This window comes from Patagioenas fasciata, chromosome 2 (assembly GCF_037038585.1).
Source record: "Patagioenas fasciata isolate bPatFas1 chromosome 2, bPatFas1.hap1, whole genome shotgun sequence".
In the NCBI taxonomy this organism is placed as follows: Eukaryota; Metazoa; Chordata; class Aves; order Columbiformes; family Columbidae; genus Patagioenas; species Patagioenas fasciata.
This window is the reverse complement of record NC_092521.1, coordinates 131,715,472-131,739,556: the sequence shown is the minus strand read 5'-3', so window position 1 is coordinate 131,739,556 and position 24,085 is coordinate 131,715,472. Positions and strand designations below refer to the sequence as shown.

Sequence of the window (24,085 nt, the reverse complement as noted above, 5' to 3'; positions counted from 1 at the left end):
AGTAACGTGCACAAGACTCCTAAACAGAGGTTGTTACGTTAAAAAAATGCAAGTATGAAAATAAAAAGGCAAAGAGATGAAGCTTATTACACACATGGAGAACTAACCATCTCTGTTCTTTGGAGGAATATAAGTGACATAGATGCTACTCTCCTTACCTTGGTAAGCCAGAACCTCACAAAGGCACAGACCTTCCCCCGTCCTTTCCGCCAGAAGAGGTTTATTGTCACACGGTCACACATTCCAGGGTACCACCATATATCCCTTTTCCTGAGATTCTTGTCTTCAAGTATAAATCAGTGTGAATCAACTTTTTTCAAGCATAAATCAACACAAACCAGCAGGCCAGGGGCTACACTTCACCCCTGGAGCCTTCCTTACTTTCATAAAAATAAACCTATAAAAACCTGGGCTTGAAGATTTTACTTTGAAATTTTTTATGAGATGCATTCTCCAAGAAACCAAAGTACCTCAGAACTCAGCACAGTCAATAAACAATTACTTTTTAATTAAGAAGCCCATTGAAATTTAGCAAGAGAAAGTATTCACAGGAGTATTAAAGTTACTATTCCTCTATCTGACAACTGAACTTACAAACCACTTCCAACCAACTGGTTAGTGTGCACAATACAATTAAGTGCTACAGAAATATTTAAATTTATTGTATTAAATTTAATGAGAGCAATGGCAGAGTCCTTCAGCTGCTTGGTAGACTACTTCATGTCTACTGCCTCTACAGACTTATACGCACCTATATTTACTTCATTTACTTTAACTGAACGCGATGCTTTTTGCAATGCAAACAATTATATTGCTGATTTGAAAAAATAAATCTGTCCTTTACTTTCATATTCTCCCTAACATTTCCAAGAGACCAACTTTGCTTTTGAACATTTATGGCTTCCGTATATGTTAAGAATGCATTTCCTCAGATGTCCCAGAGCAGGAATGACTCTTACTTCCTTAATTATCAGAACTGATTAGATAGCTACGATAATGAAGTCACAGAGATACCAGTACAGATTAAACGCAAAACTGTCCTAGCAACCTTAAAAGTCACTTTAAATGTACAATGGCATTGCAAATTCACACTGAGTGTTTTAAAACCCTGGAACAGCAGCAAAATAGGAGAAGTAATGCTGACAGGTACTTCTTCCGTAAGTTTTAATGCATAGACATATCTAAGGATTACTTCTTCCATTTTATTCTTGAACAAATTAAGGCACTGCCAATCGCAGGGATAGCAGCAGTGTATAGACCCTGATGCACATCATCTGCTGCCAGTAGTTCTTAGCTTTGGAGAGGCAGTGCTATAAAACACAGGCCTCAAAATGCGAGCCAACAGTATTCCTTTTTAAACATAAAACCAACTTATAAAGGTGCAACACTGGCTAAAGACTAAAGTATTAGAGATTAAAGATGAACATATTAATTTCTATGTCTGTATACACAGAATTAACCTTACTGCACCAAAAAGGCATTAATACAACAATTTCTTTCCATTCAGGTAACATAAATAGCAAGGTGAAAAAACAGCACCTGGTATCGGCTGTACAAGTGACAGGTTGAAGCAGATGTTGGAGCCATCCATGGCGCAACACCTGCAGTAAGAAAGGAGCTACAGCCTCAGGTGTTTTGCAGAAAATGTCTGGGAAGCCCAAAGAGGGGCCCCACACCAAGGTGACTCCTTGGCTCCCTGTGAATGCCTGGTACCACCACTAGAGAAACCAGCACGGGACCACTTTGTACTTCAGAGCATACGTGAAGTTACTAGTGATCCTACAACTGTAGCTAGACTACTTACACTCTGAAAACCTTACAACATAAATTAACACTCGTCTGGTCAATAAATATCCCAAGCAGAAGTTAACTTCTACCCAAGAGTTCAACTGTTTTATAGACAGCCTACAGATGCCAGGGACCTGACAGTCCTTAATGAAAAAAGGATCATTTATTCTTTATCAGCAGTGTAGTAAGAATGGTTAATTTAAAAAAATTAACAGTATGTCTTTTTTTTTTTTTTCCTACTGTCACTGATTTCATCCTCCCCAAGCTGCTAGTGGAATTCACACACAGCTGGTCTCCATGCAGGCCAAGGTCACCTGAAATCTGTGCAACACTCGTCTCTCTTCGCCGGGTTTGGCAGTGCAAATGTTCATTGCACCCACACACTGTGGAAGCAGCTTCTCCCATCCTCTCAGGCAAACTCGGGAACATTTAAACTACATGAAACACCAAACTGATGTCATTTCCCTTGCTGGTACTTGTCTGTTTTTTCCCCGCTGCACCAAGTCTCTTCCGCTTCTCCAGGCAGTGAGAAATGACAGATAAGGGAATGGAAAGAAATGGAGTGTGAATGTAAAAGGAAATATAATTGGTTCAAGACTCTCTACTGTCTTCAATTTTGTACAGTCATTTACAGCTGTCTAAAGTGTGTGAAACACTGGCATCCAAGTGAGTGAGCAGACAATTAAGATTTTGTGCTCTTTCACAATCACTCTGCACAGATGTAAACTACTGGATACGGTACGAAGCAGCAGCGACACACTGAGCGCTCTGGCTTGAAGACCCTGTCTCTCTGCTGAGAAGGATGCTGCTTTCCCCCCGTCTTCACAGCTCAGTCCTGGAAGATGCTGAACCCTTGGACCCAAATCCAGCAGAAGTGCTTAAGCATGCACTTAGCATTGCAAACTCATGAATGTAAATACCTGGATTATTTGCAGCAGAGTATTCTGTAGGCAGGGAAAACAAGCTTGCCCAAAAATCAGGCAAATTCAACCCAATATTACTCAAGAAGGCCACCGTTCAGTCAGACATTTCGTGTTTTGACCATAAAACTGGAAACACTTTAAACAATAATATCAGGAAGGCCACAGGAAGTTCTATACTACGAGAAGTAAAATTAAGTCAAGGTAAATTGAAAGTTCTTTTCAAAGCTAAAATTGCCTGCGACACCTAATGCCACAAATGAAATGCAAAACTTCTCCTTAGGTCACAGACTGAACTTCGACTCCCATCATAATTGCTACCGACTGATTACCAACCTGTAGCAAACTGAATGGTGGGTTTACTTTAGTTTTAAAGAGGTATCTATCTAAAACATCCTTTCTTTCAAGCATAAGCACAAAGAGAGGGCACAGGATTGGCAAACAGAGGTCTGATTATCGCCCAGGTTTCAGTACAGGTCACTGCAAAAAGGGGCAGACTGAGGAATGCAACTAATGTAGGAAAACCGCACAAAATGACTGCAACAGCAGAGGTAGCTGCAGAGTTGAGGGCAGTCAGGTAATGTTACATTATGTTTTGAATCATTTAAATCACTAAAAATCATAACTATGTGTTTTATTATTATTCACATTTTAATTTCCATCTGGACTACTTAAGAGTGCATTTTACCATTTTTTTAATCATATTAAAACACAGAAGAACAGTATTTCTGTTTGTTTATTCATCTTCAGACTTATTATTACGTAAAACATTCTTAATACATTTTAAGAGAGCGAACAAAGCAGGAGAGTCGTCTTTTTATTTAAAGATTTTGCACTGATTTAAAAATTAAAATAACTGGTATTGTTCAGAGGAAAGAAGAGCATAAACTCTACAGATAAATATAAGAAGTATGCATTAGTACTACAGTTCTCAAATTAATTGCATTAATTGTAACCATCTAAACACAAAATATGCCTTTTCTAAGCAAACACTTCTTCCCTCTTAATTTAATCTAATAAATTCTTAAAGGGTACCAACGGGACTATCCTCACAAATTGTCAGGCATAGGGTTTGTTTGTTTGCCTCTCATGACAACACGTCCCAAAATGCAGAGCGTATTTCAACTCGTTATTCTCCGAGTTATCCGCCAAACTGCAGATGAATTATAAACATGAAGAACATGTTAAGCCTATTCAAGCCCACAAAAGAAAAAAAAAAAAAAAAAAACAAACCAAGTCTTGCACAGTAAACTCTGCTATAATTTCCTGATGTAGGTCAAAACTCAGCAGGAAATCACATTGTCTATTTTTATCCCAGTTCACTGGAAGTGCTTTACCTTTCTGTTTTCTTGATAAGCACAGCCCTGAAGATTTGTTCCTGGGGAGTTTTCTCTTTTTCATCAGTTGGTTGCACGAAAGGGTGGACAGCAGCCAAGACGAAGCCCTGCTGGTACAATTCTTGCAGCTGAGCTGGAAGATCATGCAAGGAGGAGAGCTTGATTGCTGATGATCCTGGCAACTCAGCTGGAAACAAAAAGAAATTGGTCAATAATCCTACAGCAGACTATCATGTTTTTTAAAATCCAGGCTCTTCAGTGTCAAGCAAGCTTCACACTGATCTATAAAATTAACACAAAAATTGACCTTTCCTGAGGCCCATTTTGTATTTCCGATTTTAAGCAGTCTGTCTTGGCAAAGGACTTGTATCACACAAGAGACTGGTGCAATTAAAGAAGAAGTCAGACATGTTAAAATGCCAAATTTATTACACACTCTGGGAGAGAAGCAGCGGAGGTTTTAACAAAAACAAGGTAGTTTGTCAAAAGATATTCTAAGTTTTAGTTCTTGTCGTAGTAATGCAAGTTAAGGAGAGCAAGCCATGAGTCAAAAATATAAAATGATAGCAAGGGGATAGTCAATGAAGGTAGAACATTTTAAATTTGAAAGCAACAAAGAGAAGCATCCATCTGCACAAAAGCTGCATTATCAGACTAAGATCACTGATGATAAACGCTGTTGAGACCAAATATTTACCAATACTTCTGAAGGGTACTTCGTATGTATATTGAAAACAAGAACCCTAAGACTAATGCATACCTGTAGTGATGAGAAACCTTTTAGAACAGACACTAAACCTTATACCTCAGGATTTAAACAAACCTATATGCATTAGAGATGAGGATGAGACCTAGCACATGAAAATAATCCTTCCTCAATCTGCTCGATGTGGGGTTTTCTGCCTTTTTGTGAAGCATCCACACAGACACTGTGGTCAGTACAGCAATTGCCCCTATTTCCTTGGAGTCTAGTGGGCTTCAAAAGAAAATCCCATAAATCACCTAAAACAACCTTCCATTCTCTTTCTCTGCGCCAGTAATTCTTCATATGTTTTTCATATCTTATTTGAAAAGGCATCTTTCTTCCCTGACCTTTGCCTCCTCATTGCCATCTCTATTGGGAGCTATTTATTATTTCATCCCCAACTATGCCAGAACATACAGGGTGCTGAGGTGCTGGGTGGTTTCCCCTCCCACTGAAAGCAGCAGGGAGAGGATGTTGCAAGAAACACCACAGAGGTTCCCAGCACCTTGCAGGCCTTTGGTAAAAACCAAAGCAAGCACCGGAGAACAGTCTGTATGAAAGACGCCAGCTATGCAAAATAAGGTTTCATTGTACCGCTTTTTTTCATCAAACTGTGTGGCTACCCTTTATGAATAATGAAAGAGGTTATCAAAAAACTAATAAATATTCAAAACCAATAATAAAGAGGAATAATTTAAATAATAATGGCATAGCTGTGCTTGGTATTATTTTCGTCAAATAAGACCATGTTCCAGAAAAGGATAATGGAACTTTTTGACCAAGAACTGTAAGATGTAGAATTTTTTTACTTTTGCAAATAAAATGAGAAATCCAAGCAACATGTACATTGACAGACATTAGGGCTCTACCTTCTAAAATGGCATACAAATCACTTCAGAGTCATAAAAAGAGATGCCACAATGAATAACGCATAATAAGTAATAAAACCAACTGTTACTTACTGGACTCTACTCGGATCCAAATGGGGAAAGAAACCCAGATGTCAGAACTGCTTTTTACCTCTTGTGGCTCAGAGACTACGCTGCAAATAATCTAACTAATTAAAAGAATTTGAAAGCCAGAATACATTTCTAAATGAGGGTTCTTCTATTCAACTATATTTATTGTTGTACCAAACAATGGAACGACTAAACACTATTCAGTAATGTTAATTCTGGTAATGGTGCTTCCATTTGTAACACTCATCTATGAAAACTAATGCCTGCCTTGCATATGAACCAAGTATCTGGATTATTCTGAGGATGCCTGGGCAAAACTTGCAGAAAGTCTAGTCATTAACATGGGAGAGTCACTGCTTCCTCCTTCAAGCCAAACACAAGGGGAAAGTGTGAAAATGCATGTAATTGGAGCTTTGGGATGTACACTCGCTGATTAAAATAGAAAGGTAATAGAAAACAGAGATGCGAGGGATCATCCAGCTAGTCCATACTATCACCTAGAGGCAGGATCAGTTCTAGTTTAGCTAATTCTCAGAGTCTTTTTCATCTTCTCTTAAAAACTTTCGTAATGGAGATTCCACAAGCCCCAGAAGTCATGTTTCAGTACTTCTCTATTATTACTATTCAAAACCTTTTCCTAGCACATGACTGAAATTTTCCGCTCTGAAATTCAAGACTGCTACTTCCTCGCTCAATAATTATTTTCTGCATTAGCATTTTACAATTCCTACTAGCCATCATGCCTTAATTTCACTTTTTTTTAGATTCTACAAACTCTGTCCTTTCAATGTTTCTTCTTCCCTTGTGTTTTCTAACTAATTTTTTATGGTTCTTTCCTGATTGTCTTCAATTGGTCCTCTGGTTTTCTTCAAGTATAGCACCTATGCCTCACCATAGTGATCCAGCACAAGCCCCACCACTGCTTTGCACAACAGAAAAGCTCCTTCATGCTTATTATATATCCCATGTCATCATGTGGGGAAAAAAATGAAATTCTTTTCCCCGCAACCAACAGTGGCCAAATGTCCGTGGCCTTACTGTGTTTTAGGGTTTTTTTCTTTCACTTTTCAAGGGCCATTCTGGATTCTGACCTCCACAGTGCGAATGGCACCTCTCAGATTGGCAAACCTCAATAAACATGTTCAGCAGTGTCTTGCTGGAATAGTTAATGAAAAGGGTGAATTTTAACAGACTCCAGACAGAATAATACAGTCAATACATCTTTTTCATTTGATGCTGAACTACTAGTAATTTCTCCTTGGAGTAGAGATCCTTCAGAAAGGACAGTTTCTGTTGCCCAAAAGGTCTACACGAGTTTCTGAAGTCTACAGACCTGTGTGGTGCGTTCATGTTACTCTCCCAAACACAGACAGGTTTGTGTGATGCAGATTCCTCCCCAGAAATCCCTGCTGCTCATCATCCTCTGGATATTTTACAGGTAAGTTATTTGTTCCAGTATCCTTCTGAGCTCCAGGTTAGACTAACAATGATGCAGTTCACTTTAAAAGTAGATTGAAAAAGGATTATCACACCTTCCTGGAGAGTCATTTACCCTTCAACAGTCTTCAAACTTAAATTATAAGATCTCAACTATTTCTTCAGCTAATTCCTCTAAGGTGCATACCTGTAGGTTCAACCTACTTGAAATTGCCCATTTATAAAACATGTTGTTGATCTAGTCTTTCCTTACTTTACCTTAGGAAGATGCTAATATTTTCAGAAAACTTTACACAACCTCCAATAAAATCCATTAAAACTTTCGTTTTGGTTGTTAAAGAAAATTCTAATCATGCCACTTTCAAAAGAAAAAGGAAAACCAAAATTGTGTACAACAGCGACTTGTGTAAAGAGGCAAATGACAATTCAAACAAAATCCTGTATAATCCCGGTGCTTATTATAAGCCTGTATTTTGCCAAAAGATAAAGCCGAATCCTTTTAGCAGCCACCATATTGCTCCTGAAATGCAGTTAGCTCTATGTTTTATATTCTGCTCCACGTTTCCTTATTTATTGTTGCACTTCATAACCTGACCTCAAAAGATTCCTTTGTTTATTCTGTCTACATCTGGATGAGTGTGTAGGAAACTTGTAAATGACAGATGCTGTGTTTTTCAATTTTGCAAAGGCTGAAAGTGGAAATAGAAGTGCTGGCTGCTTTTGGAACAGATTACCAGGCAAATTAGTTTGTTGCCTGACTGATAATTGAAGCTGAAAACACTTTCAGCAATGCTCAGATGCATACAGAAAACCACAGTTTAGACATCCTTCCAAAAGAAAAGAAAGTTTGTGTTACACAACTGACATCCATAAGGTGACTTTCCTGAGTCTAGGGACTTGTGCTTTCCTTGTTGCTAATGGAAAAACCTGGCCAAACACTCACACTGTCCCCATCTTGTTACCAAAAAAATCAATAAAAGGATTGACTTGACATAAAATTCTACAGGTTGAGTCATGTATATTTGAAGGAGTCATCTCTGCAGCTCCAAAAAGCAATTTATGGGAAACAGAGGAAGGAGGTGCGGTCTGCCACTGGTATCCTGAGGGAATGAGGGCAGGCTGAGAAACATGGCTGGGGACACAGGTGTTGAGAACCGGTTCCTCCTTCTGTGTTAAGGGATCCCTCGGTCTCTCCTGATGGATCATCTGGGGCTGCAACCACAGAGATCAAACAGCCACCAACTAGCTTCAAACTGAAGCACCTCATACAACCTCTGACATTTGTGCTATGGTCCATGCTAAAAAGGTAGATGTATCCCGATTAAGAGAAAAGACAGTTACAGCAACTGTCTACAACAAACAGGCTATTTTTTCTACATTAAAACAATAGATTAAACAACAATAATAGATTAAAACAACAGATACCTTTGGGATGCTACAACCCAACACTTTTAAATAAGAAAGATATATTACGCTTTATAAAATAAAGCATAGATTCATCTATTAGACCACGCTCAATAAAGACAATCATCCACCACATCTTTACATAATGTAAATACTCAACAGAATCAGATGCTTTCAACTCTATTTGATAAGCAGCAGTTTTCCCTTCCTGCTAGTGACATTTATGACAAAGCTAAAACAAACTTTATTGGTTTTTAATTTCTTTCTACTTGAATGATAGCTCTGCTCCAGCACAAATAAAATGTTAAATGCTAAAATGGCATTTATTTAATTTCTCTTTACTGAAATGGTCAAATTCAGGGTCCAATTTAGGTCTTAGCTTCTTGGTGCTTACCCTCAGTATAATACTTTATTTAAAAGGACAAACACACTGTTCTACTCTAAATTTCTATTATGCTGTGTTAGGTGTTTATTTAGTTTGCTTATTGAAACAAAACAAATTAAACATTGGTATTTTATGGGCTTCATTTTTTAACATGTTTTCCTGATTAGGTTTTAATGCTGTCGTAGCCCTTAATGAGAGTTCACATTACACATTAAAATATTCCACAAAAATCTTGGACTCCTTTTAAGTAGTTTCTGTTTCTTTTTACACTTTTCATGTTCAGCTGTATTTTCAAACTAATGTTCCTCAATTTATGATGAAACATTAAATAAGTATTTTTCCTTTGCATCAAAACAATGAAAGATCAAATTGGTATGCATGTAGAACGTACATGCTCTGTCTATACCGGGAACAGAAGAAAGCACTTTGCACCAATACATGCCCAAAATACGATATATAATAGATCTGAAACAAAAAAATAAGGAAGACCACAAATTCACCAGACCCAGACTATTAAGTGACGGAGTAGCTCAGTTCCGTGGTAGTCACAAGCGCAATACTATTTGACCAGGACTAGCACTCATCAGCAGTCTCAGACCCTTCACAAAATACAGTTGTAACTGTTTTCTTTCTCAAAGCGCAGGATAAGGCTGTGCCCAGGCCTGTGTGTGTTCCTGTGGGCCATTTCCATTCCAGGCACCCAGAGCCAGAGGTATGGCATCACTCATGCTCCCCCTCCTCCCAGCACCACAAACCTTGCAGGCCCTTCTGCAAAGCTGCAGCTCCTCACGGGAAGGATAATGTCCTCACGTCTCCCTGTCAGGAGAGCTCAGGGCTTATGGAACCCTCCTAAGAGGCCACAAAGTTGGTGAAGGGCTTGGAGGGGAAGCCGTATGAGGAGCAGCTAAAGTCACTCGGTTTGTTCAGCCTGGAGGAGAACAAGAGGATACCTCATTGTGGTCTAAAGCTTCTTCACAGGGGGCAGAGGAAGGGTAGGTGCCGAACTCTTCTCTTTAGGGATCAATGACAGAACCCAAGGGAATGGCAGGAAAATGTGCCAGGGGAGGGTTAGGTTGGACATTAGGAAAAGGTTCTTCACCCAGAGGGTGGTGGAGCACTGGAACAGGCTCCCCAGGGAGGTGTCACGGCCCCAAGCCTGACAGTGTTCAAGAAGAGACTGCACAACACCCTTAGACACATGGTGTGAATTTTGAGGTTGTCATATGCAAGGAGAGGAGTTGGACTCGATGATCCTTGTGGGTCCCTTCCAACTCAGGACATTATGATTGTCTGACAGAAAGGCTGCAAGGGCAACCACAGCGCAGCTCCCTCCCCCCAGCGCAGGCTCAAAGGCAGGTGGGCACCTCTGAACAAGGTTGTGCCTGCGAGCTAGAGAGAAGCAAATATTCAAGCACACTACACACTTGGTCACTCCTACTCATTACTTCCTCGGAGCTCATTACCCAGCATGAATTTTTTACTGCTGTCCTTCTAAAGCACCTCAGTCTCCCTCCATCACTCTGCAGGGTACGTAAGAGACCACCTTAAAGGACCTGGATAGTGGCCAGATGTTAGCACCTATGATCCTTAACGGATCTAGCAATGAGCATGCAAGATGAAAAAAAGGTACAAGCAAAATTATGGTCGTATGGTAATGCAGCCACTACTCCAACACCACCCACTGACATCCTGCAGGGCCTTATAATAGATCTGGCTATTTACCTCCCACCTTTAGTGACCACCTCGTGGAAAACGGCATTAGCCTGCTCTGTTGTGCCTCATGCATCCCACCCCGGTGGTCGTAATTGCATGTCTGCTGGCAGGAAACTAAATAGCAACAACGAATGGAGACAATAATGTGGGAAGAGAGTAATATCACTGGGCACATGTGTGAGCAAACGCATAAATCTTCCCATGCTTTCACACAGGGCACTTCCAGAGCATGTTTATGACTGTTTATAACAGCCTTGATCATTTTGTAGAATACCAAAGCAAGCACACTCCCTCTGCTTAGTATGAGGATTGCTGTTCCTTAATTTAATATTAATTCCTTTCCAGCAACTTTAATTTAATTTAAAGAAATCAAATCTACAGCAGATTAAGTTCTAGTAGAGCAAAACATTGTCTTTGCATTAGAGCCAGTCAAAAATTTTAACTAGAAAGTTCACCACCAGAAGATGCAGTTTCACCTACACTAAAATATTTTGTAGGAATGTGTCAAATGCAGCAAAGTTTTTTCATTCTGATAATGGTCAGACATTTAAATAAAAGAAATGCATTAATGTTTTATGTTACAAAAGCAGCATTTTTTCAGTGGTTCTGTGAACTTCCACTCCAGTTGAAACTTTTGAACTACCTGCATTACTGGAACTGTGATTTCTTGTTGGAAGGCACAACTGCAGTGACAGAAGGTGCACACTCACAGCAATTAGTATACACACACAAACCAGCACCACTCCGAGCAGCTGGTTTCTGCTAAATGAAGAACCTTCCTGTCAGGTCTCTTTTTGGTTTGCCAAAGTCCTCAGGTTTATCTGTGTAGGCCCTGAGGGCTGAATGAAACCCCAGCACCTTGCAGAGAGGTGGGTGAACATCAGAATTGACCTGGAGGAAGGTGCAGAATGAAAATCTATTGGGAAGTGTTGGCATTTGTCTAACAAGGAAGCAGAGACTTGAAAAGATCCTCCCTCTGTACTATAAATAAGAAAAAAAAATTTAGTCACTTCTCACTGACTTATTTAGCAGTTGGTTTGGAACAGCTGAAGGAATCCAGATCATCACCCTTTCCAACTATTAAGGCTCGGTAAGGCCAATGCGTTACTCTGGAGAACAGAACGCAAACTGTTACTTGAATATTATTAAAACACTTATTGACCAATCCTGGTAGAATATGGTTATATCCAGCCAGTGTCGGTCTCAAACTAAAAAACATAAAGGCATCTATTGCAAATTTTTGTTACAAACACTAAGGAAATCTGTTTTACGCAGCACACATTGTTTGCATGGCAAAGCAATGCAGTCACGTTACTCTTGTTTAACTCTAACTATTCTTTCCTCGTTCAACCCACAAATAGTTTCTTGTCAACAACAATAAAAATGCCTAAGAGAATCAGAGCAGTTCCAATGAAAATGTATAAGACAATCAGAGCGTTTCCAATGAAAATAACAGTAAAACCACTAATAATGTAACTTAGAGAACACAAAGCAGTAAACAGATTTCTGGCGAGTCCTGTAAGGAATGCCAAATAATTATTTCTGAGATAAAACCTACCAGACTGAAACGCTAAACGAGTATGACTAACGTGACAGATTATATATGGTGTTTCTGACACTATAACACAGCCTTAAGTACCTGGAGCACACTAATGCTGGAATTTGATGAGTTAAAAGCTAAAGTTTTTGGAGAAAAAGTATATAAGCTGTATCGTAGTCTCTTTTCCTTTCTAACAGAGCTTCCATGAGGTATGTATAGAGGTCCCTGAATGTCAAAGAAGAGACAGACACTCGAGGTCCATTACCATTCACGCTGTCAGCAGAGGCAAGACACTGGCTGTTAATATAGCACATTACTTTTTTGGTTATGCTAAATGACATTCTCCATGGTTTTTCTTTCAATTTTCAAGGCAAATACAGTAAGTGCCCCCATCAAAGAAAGAAAAAATGAATATGCCAGAGAAATCCGGACTTTTAATGAAGGATGACTGTTCAATAAGCTTCTAGTGTTTACTTTTAGTGAAAATGTAATAATGGAACTTAAAAATATTCAAAAGCAAAGCAATGTATCTTAAGAAGGTAGAAAGAGGAAAACCAAAGACTGTGAAACCACATTTACACACTTTCAAAGTACATATGCATATAAATATGTGTATATAGAAGTGTGGTATATGGATAAGTGTATATATATGTGTGTATACATGTATTTTTGCCTATGTGTATATGTACACACACACAGACACACACCAACATCCTTTTCTTTCCTTAAGGCGATAGTAGATACATGCATCAGTCAAATCAAGAAAGTACTAAGATAACTCAAAGATGCAATGCAATTAGAGAATCTAATTGTGTTGTCTCATTGTGAGTTATCTTCTTTGTTGTCCACTCAAAGTTCCATTTCTGTAACTTGCAAGCATAAGATAAATATCTTAAGAACTGAGTACATTTGCCACAAACATGACGCGATTATACATTGGTTGGTTTTATTTTTGGTGTTTCAGAAAAAAGGAACACCTGGGATATCACCTCCACTAAGTCGAAAAACAACCGCTAAGCACAAGTTTAGTTACCTAAATAAATTGACAAGCACTTCTTAAATGACTCACAGTTTACATATTATATATTAGCTTGTGAGCAGAACTATGCAAAATGGGCAAAATTAAGATCACCTACTAGATGCAAGAGGGGTTAATGACAGTGCAAAAAGCAAAATAAAAGAAGGTGAAAAGGGGAGGGACTTCTCATTTAAACTGTGCACAGAAAAAAGAATCAAATCCTATCCCTTCTGTACTTGAGCAATTTTTTTAAATGATACTTTTTTGTCCCTCCCTCCTACTTGGTTCTACTTCCTAAATTGATGCAGAACAAACACAGACAACAAAGACAGATAATTTACATTTCACAAATCCAAGAAAACTCTAATTATGTCTAACCAACAGGAAAAAGTGTTCAAAGTTGCAATATTTTATTCATACAGAATTGTTATCTGTGTAAGCTCCAAAAGGCGACTATTACATTGAATTACAGAGGAGAGAAGGGGTTAATTCTGAACTACAGGAAAAGCCAGCATATTAATTCACACCTATTTCTAACCTCAGAAGAAGTACTGGTTCCCTGCCCTAAAGCCTTCAGACACCAAGTTAATCTCCTGACAGCAATACTTTGCTGCCAAAGTCAAACACGGGATGCCCTTCATTTCAACAGCTTAAGAACAAGTGAAATTGGACTTTGAATCACTTCTACCAGTGGTGCAGCAAGTTCTGTCCTCTCACAGCAAGTAGCCAGAAATCAAATAATTTAAAAAGGAGGGAAAGAAGAGCTACTCAAGGAGAAAGAAAAGGAAAAAACAAAACAAAAACCAACCAACAAAACACAATGACAACAACAACAACAAATAACACTTAATGAAGAGACGTTCTGATATTGCAGAAGTTGGCAGCATCATGAAATTTGGAGGGTTGATGCACCTTTTTTGCTTTGACCCCTCTCCAGCTAATGTGCTCGCCATTCTTCTTAGCAGGAACACCAGCAAGTTTCCCAGTTAACCCAGCAAGCAGCCTCCAGAATCTTCTCATTCTCTCCCTCTCATACTTTTTAATACTTACATGTCTTTTCTTCCTAGCATAATCAATTCCTCTTCCCTTTCCTATGCTCCTTTCTGTTTTATCCTTCACCTTGATGTTCTTCCCATATTTCTGCCAAATTTTCATTTCAGATTTTACAACTGCAGAATATAACAAAGAAGCCACACTGGGTTCTTTGCAAATTTTACAATAAGCTAACTTGGAGTGCAGTAAGGGTACTTTAAAAAGCACAGATAATATCCTCAGAAGAGTACAAAAAACTGCCTACTTTAATAAGTTCCAAATTATACAGAATTTATTCATTTCATGGTATACTTTGCTAGATAATAAAAATCTCCTCTGAAACTTCATTTGGAGTATTTCTAAGCTTTCCAAATCGTTATATCCTATTGTCAATAAAACACTGCATGTGCTGACTCTTCAAGGAGTTAAAAAGCAGAAAGGTTCATACATCATCATTCTACACATTTCCATCCAAACCAACTGTGAACGACCTTAAGATTACTGGTTTTATTCTTAATCAAGCACAGACGAACAAAGTAGGTTGCAGGCATTATATTAGGATTTTTTCCATATTCACAAGATAGTTAATAAGTATTATATAAATCTGACTGAAGTCTAGTTTCCAAACTGAAAAACATGAAGAGGATTTCAAAACTTTTAAGGAAAAGGGAGGAAAAAGAAGTCAACAGTAGTAACTGTGGGTGAATACGTGCACTATGATCTGATGTACATTTTTCATGATACACTGAAAACCATGATTAAAATCAAAGACTCAGTGCAGCTCAGACAAACAAGAAGATTAAATTGCCAAAGTATTACAATAAAGGGGTTTATTTGCTCAATTCACAAGATAATTGCTGCATATCGTAAGTATACATCAGGAGAAATAAATGGAAATTAGAAGGAACACTTAAAAGTTTGCATTTCATAGATCCAGCCTTCAACACAAAAATTCACTAACGTATCTAATAATCTCAGGAAGAAAGGTTTGGATTTATCAAGATTGCTCTTATTCCCCAAGCCAACCTGTGCAACAGAGAACTGGTAGTCTCCAGCGAAGCTAAAATCTTCTTGGTAGGTCATGCCTGTATATATTTCATACATAGCACTTTGCAGTGTATATACAGAAAAGGACACACAGTTTTATAAATGCTTGAAGGTTTTATTCAAATGTTACCTGCTGGTTTCTGTTTCTTTTCACTTTAAATCCATGGTGTTTCACATGCATTTTCCCCTTCTGTCGCAATAGGTGTTTTCAATCTTTCTTGTAAAATCTTATTTAGGATGATAATGTGCGCCAAGTTTGTTCGATTTTTTTAAAAGCTAGAAATGGATTTTTTTCCAATCCTGTCACTGAAGTCCATATATTACTCTATTTCAAATGTTCTCATTTCTTGACTGCATCAACCAATAACTTTTCTTAAAAAAGCAGCGATACATACTAAACACTTAATATTTTAGATTAGAATAAGCAAAGTATCATAGTGACTTTCACCTTTTTATCTTTTTCCTGTCTTGACATATTCTACTTTTTAGATAAAGAGAAGACATTTCCAAATTATGTGTGTTTTTCATTTGGAAGATAACGAAGTGTAACTTTTCAGTGTTATTTCAGTGCTCCTTTAAATCCAATTCCCCTATTTGGGAAACGCTGTAATTTTTCATAAATGTCTGTTAAATTGTTTTCAGCTTTACTGGCAAAACTAAACAAATGTTAAAGCAGCCAAAAATGTAACATGGATTGTATAACTAAGCAGTGTTACTTGAAGGTATATTCGCAATTAGATTTTGGCTCCAGGTTTAGTTCTGTTTGGAAAACAAAGCTGGGTAAGAGAATAATGCTACATGACGAAATTCAATATAAACGGGAGATATTCAGTGACAGGTAAATTAAGTCAGAGAAAAGGGAGATATAATGAGTTTGGATTTTTTTTTTTAAACACATTACCCTGCAGTGATCCTAAGACAAACACTTCCATGGGCACTTATACAAGACCCAGAACACACAACAGCTGTTGGATTATAAACAGAACCAAAACTGATCCGTCTGACTCCACCCAACTTTCCAAGAAAACTCCAAATTTTAAAAAGGAATACAAAGTAAATTAGATCTGTCTTGGTTTACAAATGTTTGGCCTGCTTGGGGAAATGCAATGAAAAACCAAATGCAAAACATTCTCCAGAAAGTATTATATTTACCATCCCTCTCAGCTCTCCTGCCCCATACTTCTACTTTTTGTTCTGCTGTATTGATAACAGGAATATTTTCCCATCACTGCAAATTGTAAGAATACCTCTGTTTGGGTGTGTGAATTCCACATGAAAAGTCCATGTCTGTACACAAGCAGGATTTAAATTTTACTGTCACAGCAGAACTCATATCACTCAAGATTTGCTCTCAATGTCACCATTGAGCTGTACTTACATCTACCCCACAGTATTGAAGGGAGTGATCAGTTTGGAACTAAAGCTTTTCTGATATTCGCTGCAAAACAGGACTGAAGACAAAGATCTTGTGATCCAAATCCTCATAGTTTAAAATTGTCACAGGAAACCCTCTCTCCAATGATACAAGTGCAAAGATTTGCATGGGAATGTATGAAAATACTGGGTGGCAGGAATCCCTACCAAGCAACTTCTCCAGTGGTTCCAGATTCATTTGAGTTGTGGAAGAGCCATGTATTACCCCATCTATGATTTTTAGAATGACCACATAAACTAAAACTAATTCTGGAAGATATAATGCTAGAACCACCAAATGCATCAGTTAGTTTGCAAAGAACTGGGCAATTATGTCCTTCAGAAATGAGATACAGGAGAGTTAAAGCTCTACCGCAGAGGACCTGCTTTACAGTCAATGTATTATTGCATTTGCCACCTCCATTGGTACACAAAGGTGGTTAAAGATCTGATAAAAATCAGTACTACATAAACCACTTTTTGCTGACTTTTTGCTACCTCTATCACTATATATAGTGCTATTATACAAATTCCTACTCAAGTTTTTTTTCCATTAGCATAGCTAGTGAAGAGTGATTCCCCACTGATGAGGCTTTTGTTCTCCAACCTCACTGCTGCCACAGCCTCAAATTTCCCTTCTTCTCTTTCCTTCCCACCCTTTGGATTCCTCAAGCTGACGAGACACAGCGATTCTGTGGCTCGGCTGGAGCAATGCAGGAGCTCACTGGCCAGTGAGCTGTCACCAAGGAGAGGGTGCGTGGCTTAATTCTCCTCACCTTTCCCTGAGCAATGCGGGTCTCTGTCTCCTACCCAACCGCCAGCTCTCACCAAATTAGGAGCAGCCTAATCGCCTTCAAAAATTTCTAGCAAATTGGTCTGAAATCGTCCGGTTATAATTATTTGGAGGAACGAGACAGACAGACTGTGAGCCTTTTTTAACTCTCGTTTCCCTAGGAAACCGGCTCAGAAACAAAACAGAAAAACCCATCTCACTACCAACGTTCAAACCCTCTAGAAAAAAAAAAAATCCTACAAAAATAAGGACCTGAAAAGAAAATCCTGCAAAAGGTACTATGAGATATTGCCTTCTACAACACCTCTAACAGTGTATTTAACAGTGATAAGGCTTTCACAGAATATTGCAGACGACTAGCAAGCAATAGTTCACCACTGGCACCTAAAAGAAGTATGTCATTGCCAAACACACCACATCACTTCGACTTGGCAGGAACGCTTGATAGAAAGCCAGAGAGTAGTGGAAAAGGCTGTTAGAAGTTAACAAAGCACTTCCCAAAAGTACTGTTTTGTTTTTTTAAGCAAGTCTGCTAGAGCATGGGTGATGGATTTACTAAAGAAAAAAGTTTTTCTTGGCAAAAAACCCTGCTTTTTTTGCTTAGAGCAAGTTTTCCTGTCACTCTTTAGAATTTGAACTCCTACTCCCTCACTTTCAGAAAAATGTGGCCAGTTTCTGTTTTCCAGTGAAGAATTCCCACACAGTAATTCTGATAGCATGCAAATATATTGTTTAATATGGGTCATGGGAAAATGGCCACAAATTCAACCATCATTAGAATGGAATGACTAATTTTTTTTTTTTAATTTTTATTTTGCAATAAGATGGTTGTTGTTGCAATTTTGTTTGCAAAACCAGTAGAGTATTTCTACAAATATTTATGAGAAGACATTATTTTACCTTTATTTCTCAGTGTAGTTCTGACAGAAAAAGTGCTGCATCTACAACATTTATCAGAAATTAAAAGGCAAGAAGCAGAGACACCTTACCTTCAAAGCTGTCACAGAATGAGTTAATGAAGTTATTATAATCTAATCCCAAAGTAGTAGGTATATGCAATAAAGCTGTAACAGATGTCCTGTCCAACAGGGACAGAATTCCTTCATGGTAGGAAGGTGGTAATTAAAAAGCATTATGCAGACAATCTTAAGATCTAAGCCTTTCCTTATCCCCTGGACAGGATCCCTTTCAGGTTTGTGACATCAAAAAATTAGTTTCATAAATGCATGTTCTTTCTGATTAAATAATAAAATACAGAAGCAAAAAAGTCTATTTCGTAGTTCCCTTTTCAAGGAATATAAAATCAACTTTATAGGTGGCACAGTGGTGGATGATGAGGATATGTATTCAAAACCAGCACACAACAACAGAACTGTTCACTGTTATTCTCGTCAGCCACCGCTGGCACGGGCAATACCTCTGGAGCAAACCCATGAAAAGCGTGTGAAGCCCCGCGCCTCTGTGCCTTGGCAAATAGTGTTTTCTCACTGCTCCTAATAATGCAACCCAAAGAGAGGTCACAAGCAGCCTCATGTGGCTCTAACTTCTAATCATATGACAGCCCACGTTCAAGACACTTCTGCTTCTCCCCATTCCCAAGCATATTATGCAAAACAGAAAACCATTTCTACACCCTTTTAGGTCAACAAGGGCCAGACCTGATACTGGCTAATAATGAAATATCACTTATAAAATAGTCCCAAGTTTCCACCAATGGTTCTGGAAGGGTTCACTGGAAGTATCTGTTGATGGGAGACCAATTTTTCCCCCAAATTTACTATAACAAAAAAACTACACAAACAAGAAAGCCAACAAGTAGTGCAAGGTGCAAAAGTGCAGCTTGACAATAAAGTCTTACAATTATGAAGTATTTTATTCAGTGAACACGTGGTGAAGAACAATGAAAATAATCCCACAGAATATGTACAATTTTATCTATTTGCTCATTTGAAAGGCTTCATCAAGGCATTCAACCCAGCTGGAAAAATCGTGTGGAAGAAGGACTGCAGGGAAAGACAGATGCTGCATCTGAGCTGAGCATTCCTTAGTAAATAAACAACAAAATCAAAACAAAACAAAAAAGCAATTCTGACACAGTTCCAAACTTTATGAGACAATAACTTAACAAAAGACCATTTATTCTGCCACTCTTTTTGTTCTTTTGTTTTGTGATTTGAGATAAAACTAGATGCTAATTTTTTTTTTTGCTTACTAATAATCTGTACAATAATTACTGGTGAATTAACCCATGCAATTTAGCACTATTTGTCAATTCTTATATCAGTTGTTGTTAAGAAATTCAGGAAACAATTGCTGCAACAAAAGAACACCAATAAAGGGCTTAGCAACCAAGGAACCATAGCAGTAGACTGCTGTTTATTTGTATTTCACCAGTAACCATGTCTTGGCTTATCTCTTTCTCAGAATTCCATCTATTTATTTGTAAACCTCATACCTCATTCTCTTTCAGCTTTAAGGCCTTTTATCAATTCATTTGGAAACACATGGCAACTTTAGGACTTCTCACATCCTTGATGGCTTTAATTTTTTATGTGCCACATAGCACACAAAAGCCTCTGTACTATCAGAAAGAGATGAACTCTTTCAACTGATGACTGTTTAACAGAGACAGGTAATATTTTTGCAGTTCTTAACTCACCTGATGACTGCCAAGCTTGTCTTCCGCATGTTGATCAAGAGCTGCAGCTCACAGCAAAGGCTTAATGAGATTCCTTTCCCCTTGAAAGGACTGTTCCTTTCAAGAAGAATCTGTAGCTAATCAGTGCAAGCCTCAAGTTGAGAGGATGATTATTTGAGGGGAGAAGGAAAGGAAGGATGCTGAGAGTTCTTTACAATTCCAACTAAATAGAGCTCCATTTATGTGAAATAAGCGGCAGGGTTTGCTAAAACCAACTGGCCGGAAAGCCTTAGAGTTGCAGTTCCTGTACAAGACCTTATCACAATGCATGGGTTACCACTTACCAGTAAGAGCCATACCAGATAGCTACAGCAGCTGAATAAGCATCAGACTCAGCTGAAATTTCTCATATGCCACCTCATATATGGGAAACCCCCTCACACTGCTGCTGATCCTAAGTTTATCATATAGCACAGTGTGCCACAAGTATCAAATCATTTGCAAAAGCTGCACACAAACCAAGAGTTTGCTAGATGTGCAAGCTACATCACAGAAAGCAAGTTGCAATTTCATGCAGTAATTGTGTCATCTGGACATCTCATATTTGTATGACTGCAATAAGATGAAACCAAGCCACTGAGTCTTCTGTTTAGTGTTTAAAATACAGGGCAAAAATATACAACACATAGGGTTTTGCCAAGATACCTGAACAAGTGCCAAAGGCACAAGCTTGGGAACTGGAAGCAAGACTGGCACAGAGCTCAACAAATGCAAGTCCTTCTCCCTTCACATAAGCCATGAACATTTTTCCAGACTGCCTCAGGACTTACAGAGAAGGCCACAATCTGGAGGCCTGGATCAATCATTATCAGCTTTAAAATATGTTATAGCTGTAAGACAGTCATGTTCAAACAGTATTTCAATACAAAATTGCATTGAAGAATTCTGAAATTGCTGCTTGCTGGCCATGAACTAGCAAGCGGGTGTCTGAACCACCTGGAATGCAGCATTAAACTGAGACCTAATGCAAAAAGGTGCATTATACCAGGCCCAGTTTGAGATTTTCCTTGGCAGTACATTTACAGCTTGTACAAACAGAACACTTAGTAAGCTACATGTCACTTGTGCACATACACACAGGTGCTGAAAAACAAAATAGAAACAAAAGTCTGATGTAGACAATGCACTGCCACAGACATAGGATCAACACCTGCCTCTATACGAAGTCAAGGTAAAGAAAACACAGGTCAGGCATTCACACACCAAACCTATGCAAATTCCGTAAGACTAGCCTGAAGACTAACAGTTGACACTTGAGACACAATCATTAAGGTTTGCAAACTACATTATTTTGCTGAGTACAATATTCATAACCTTAATTTAAATTGCAGTCACAATTACGCTTGTTGCTAAAGCAACAATTCTATCTATTTAGAGAACTGGGCAAAGAAAATGAGAAATCCTTTGGATTCCATGCACAATAGACAAGATAGATTAAAACTAGTAAATGTTCTAAGGTTATTTTTAAGATAAAATTGAAATGAAATGTTGATCTTTTCTAGAAATGACAGCATTGTAAGGTTTAAAGTAACCTTTTCCTGTTCAAGTAATTAAATAAGTCTAACACACTCAGGGGAGGTTTTTCATGCCACTTTCAGATTCAAGAAACAAAACATGTTGTCATGAAAGACCCAAAAGGGATCTGAACCCAGAAATGTAAATTGTCTTCTTCAGTACCTGTCCATGCACAATATCATGGGTTTTATTTGGGCAGAAATTGATAGAAAATCTTGTAAGAATGACAGCCGCAGTCCCAGTTAGGCTTCATGGATATCAACCCAACAAAAAGGCACACCTCCAGCAATGGAAGGCTCCCAAAACACTGAAAACTCATGCAATGCCATGTCTTCCCTTTCTACTTAAGGAGCCAAATGAGACCTGTCCTCCATTTTTACTGTCAGCCATCACCCTCAAGGTTTTTCAGTTTGTGTTTTCAGCTCCTTCTGTCCCTTGATATTTGTTCCCTATTTTATCTGCTCTCTCTTGATAGCTCCTCATTTCTGAAGACCTTGTCCCCTCACTGTGCATGAGTGCCCACATCTATCCTGGCAACAAAATGAGTAGAGCATATCAAGTGTCACAAAGACACGGTCCCCTTAGGCTTCCAGACACAAGAAGATGCTGCTGTGAAGCCCCTTCCCTGTCCAAACACAGAGGAGCACAGTGACCGACATCACAACAATGGCATTAAGCACATTTGGAGTCTTCATGCCCATGACCTGCAACAGCATTGGTCCAGGCCATGGTGGTTCTGCCTCTCTAGAAGGCAGCAATAGGTGGCAAAGGCCATCAGGGCAGTGCCCTTCCCTTCCACACTCATGAAAAGTCACCTGGTCATATATCGCCTTAGAGGAGCAACAGCAGCAATATGGTCCAGCTCACAGAATCACAGAATGGTTGGGGTTGGAAGATCATGTACTCCAACCCACCTGCTAAAGCAGGCTCACCTAGAACAGATCACCCAGGAATTTGTGCAGGTGGGTCTTGAATCTCTTCAGAGAAGGAGACTCCACAACCTGTCTGGGCAGCCTGTTCCAGTTCCCTGTCACCCTCAAAGTAAAGAAGTTTTTCCTCATATTCAGATGGAACCTCCTATGCCTCAGTCTGTGCTCGCTGCCCCTCATCCTATCATTGGGCACCACTAAAAGAAGTCTGGTCCTCTTGACACCCACCCTTCCTGCAGCTCCTGGAAGTTCCCTCAGCTGCGTGGGTGACCCTCTGCAGAGCCCACAGCATGGAGAAGTCACATTGTACTGTGGGGGAGGAGATTGTTCACTGGAATGATGTTGGGTTCACACTTTCTTTTTTTTCCCCATTTCTGCATGCAGCCTGCAGACAGGGCACATACCTCTCATGTTCTCCCCATGACTGTAGGTGCAGTGCCTGATGCCCAAGCTGAGCTCTGCTGTTTGGTTTTTGCTCCAGTTAATCCTCTGGACATGTTGGTCCGCTGGGGAATGTTTCTGGTACAGGCAATATCAGCACCCAATCACCCTTTTTCCCTGTCTTTGTCCCTGCCCCAGAAGCTCCAGATCTCACTTCCCTTCCTTTCCTTTTCACTTCCTTATAACTTCTGGACCTTGTTGGTCTCCTCTGAGAATAAAGCTGGGAAAAGTATTACTTGAACTCTTCTGCTGATCCATTGCTGTTCAGCTGCAGCTGTGCCTTCCACTCTGCTTTTTCAGCCAAGAAGCCTAGAGCACCCGTGTTTTCTGGGGTGCAGCAGCAGGAAAGCTGTGGCAGGGAGCCTGGGCTAGGGATGTTATAGCTCATCACAAGGCTGACAGACATCTTGATTGCTGCATTTTTTTGTGGGAAAGTGTGGAGGCAGTTTTTAGGATTGAAAGATTCTGGCTATGAAGACCCTTTGGAGCTTCATATGAGCAGACATGTCAGATGAGTGTTGACAGCCTGTCAAGCAGCTGACAGGGCATGGTCCTGCTCTGAACAAGGTGCTTCAGCCAAAAGCCGAGGAACAGGACTGGCAGGCCATTTCCTCTGCAAGCTGAAAGGAAAACAGGGAAGGAACAGATGCTTCCCAAGGAGAGATGCACATTTCCTTGTTGATAATAGGGGAGAGCTCAACTCCATACTACAGGCCTTTATCAGCCTGTACTACTCCCATTCCTTGTTCTTAAAAGTCTGTCTGCTCAAAGGCAGAAGAGCAGAAGAACAGACTTTATCACTCTTCCCTGTGTCAGTTCTCCCTCCTTAGTCACTTCTCAGAAGAGAAGTGACACAAGATTCACCCTCAACCCTCCCTTCTCCTGCACGATGTGCTGCTGCTACTTTTCAGCTCTGCTTTTCGTTAGCGAGCAACTCAGTCCCAAGTCAGTTCGGCTTCCTGAGGGCCACT

General features: G+C 39.3%; 1 protein-coding gene across 1 annotated transcript in view; it reads right to left on the bottom strand.

The window, feature by feature from the left end:
- The window catches only part of RFTN1 (raftlin, lipid raft linker 1), a 98,445-nt gene that overhangs the window by 53,480 nt on the left and 20,880 nt on the right, over nt 1-24,085 (bottom strand). Inside the window, exon 3 of the mRNA XM_065831869.2 lies at nt 4,046-4,232. Within this exon, the coding sequence (XP_065687941.1) occupies nt 4,046-4,232 (187 nt within the window). The remainder of the gene's footprint in view (nt 1-4,045; nt 4,233-24,085) is intronic.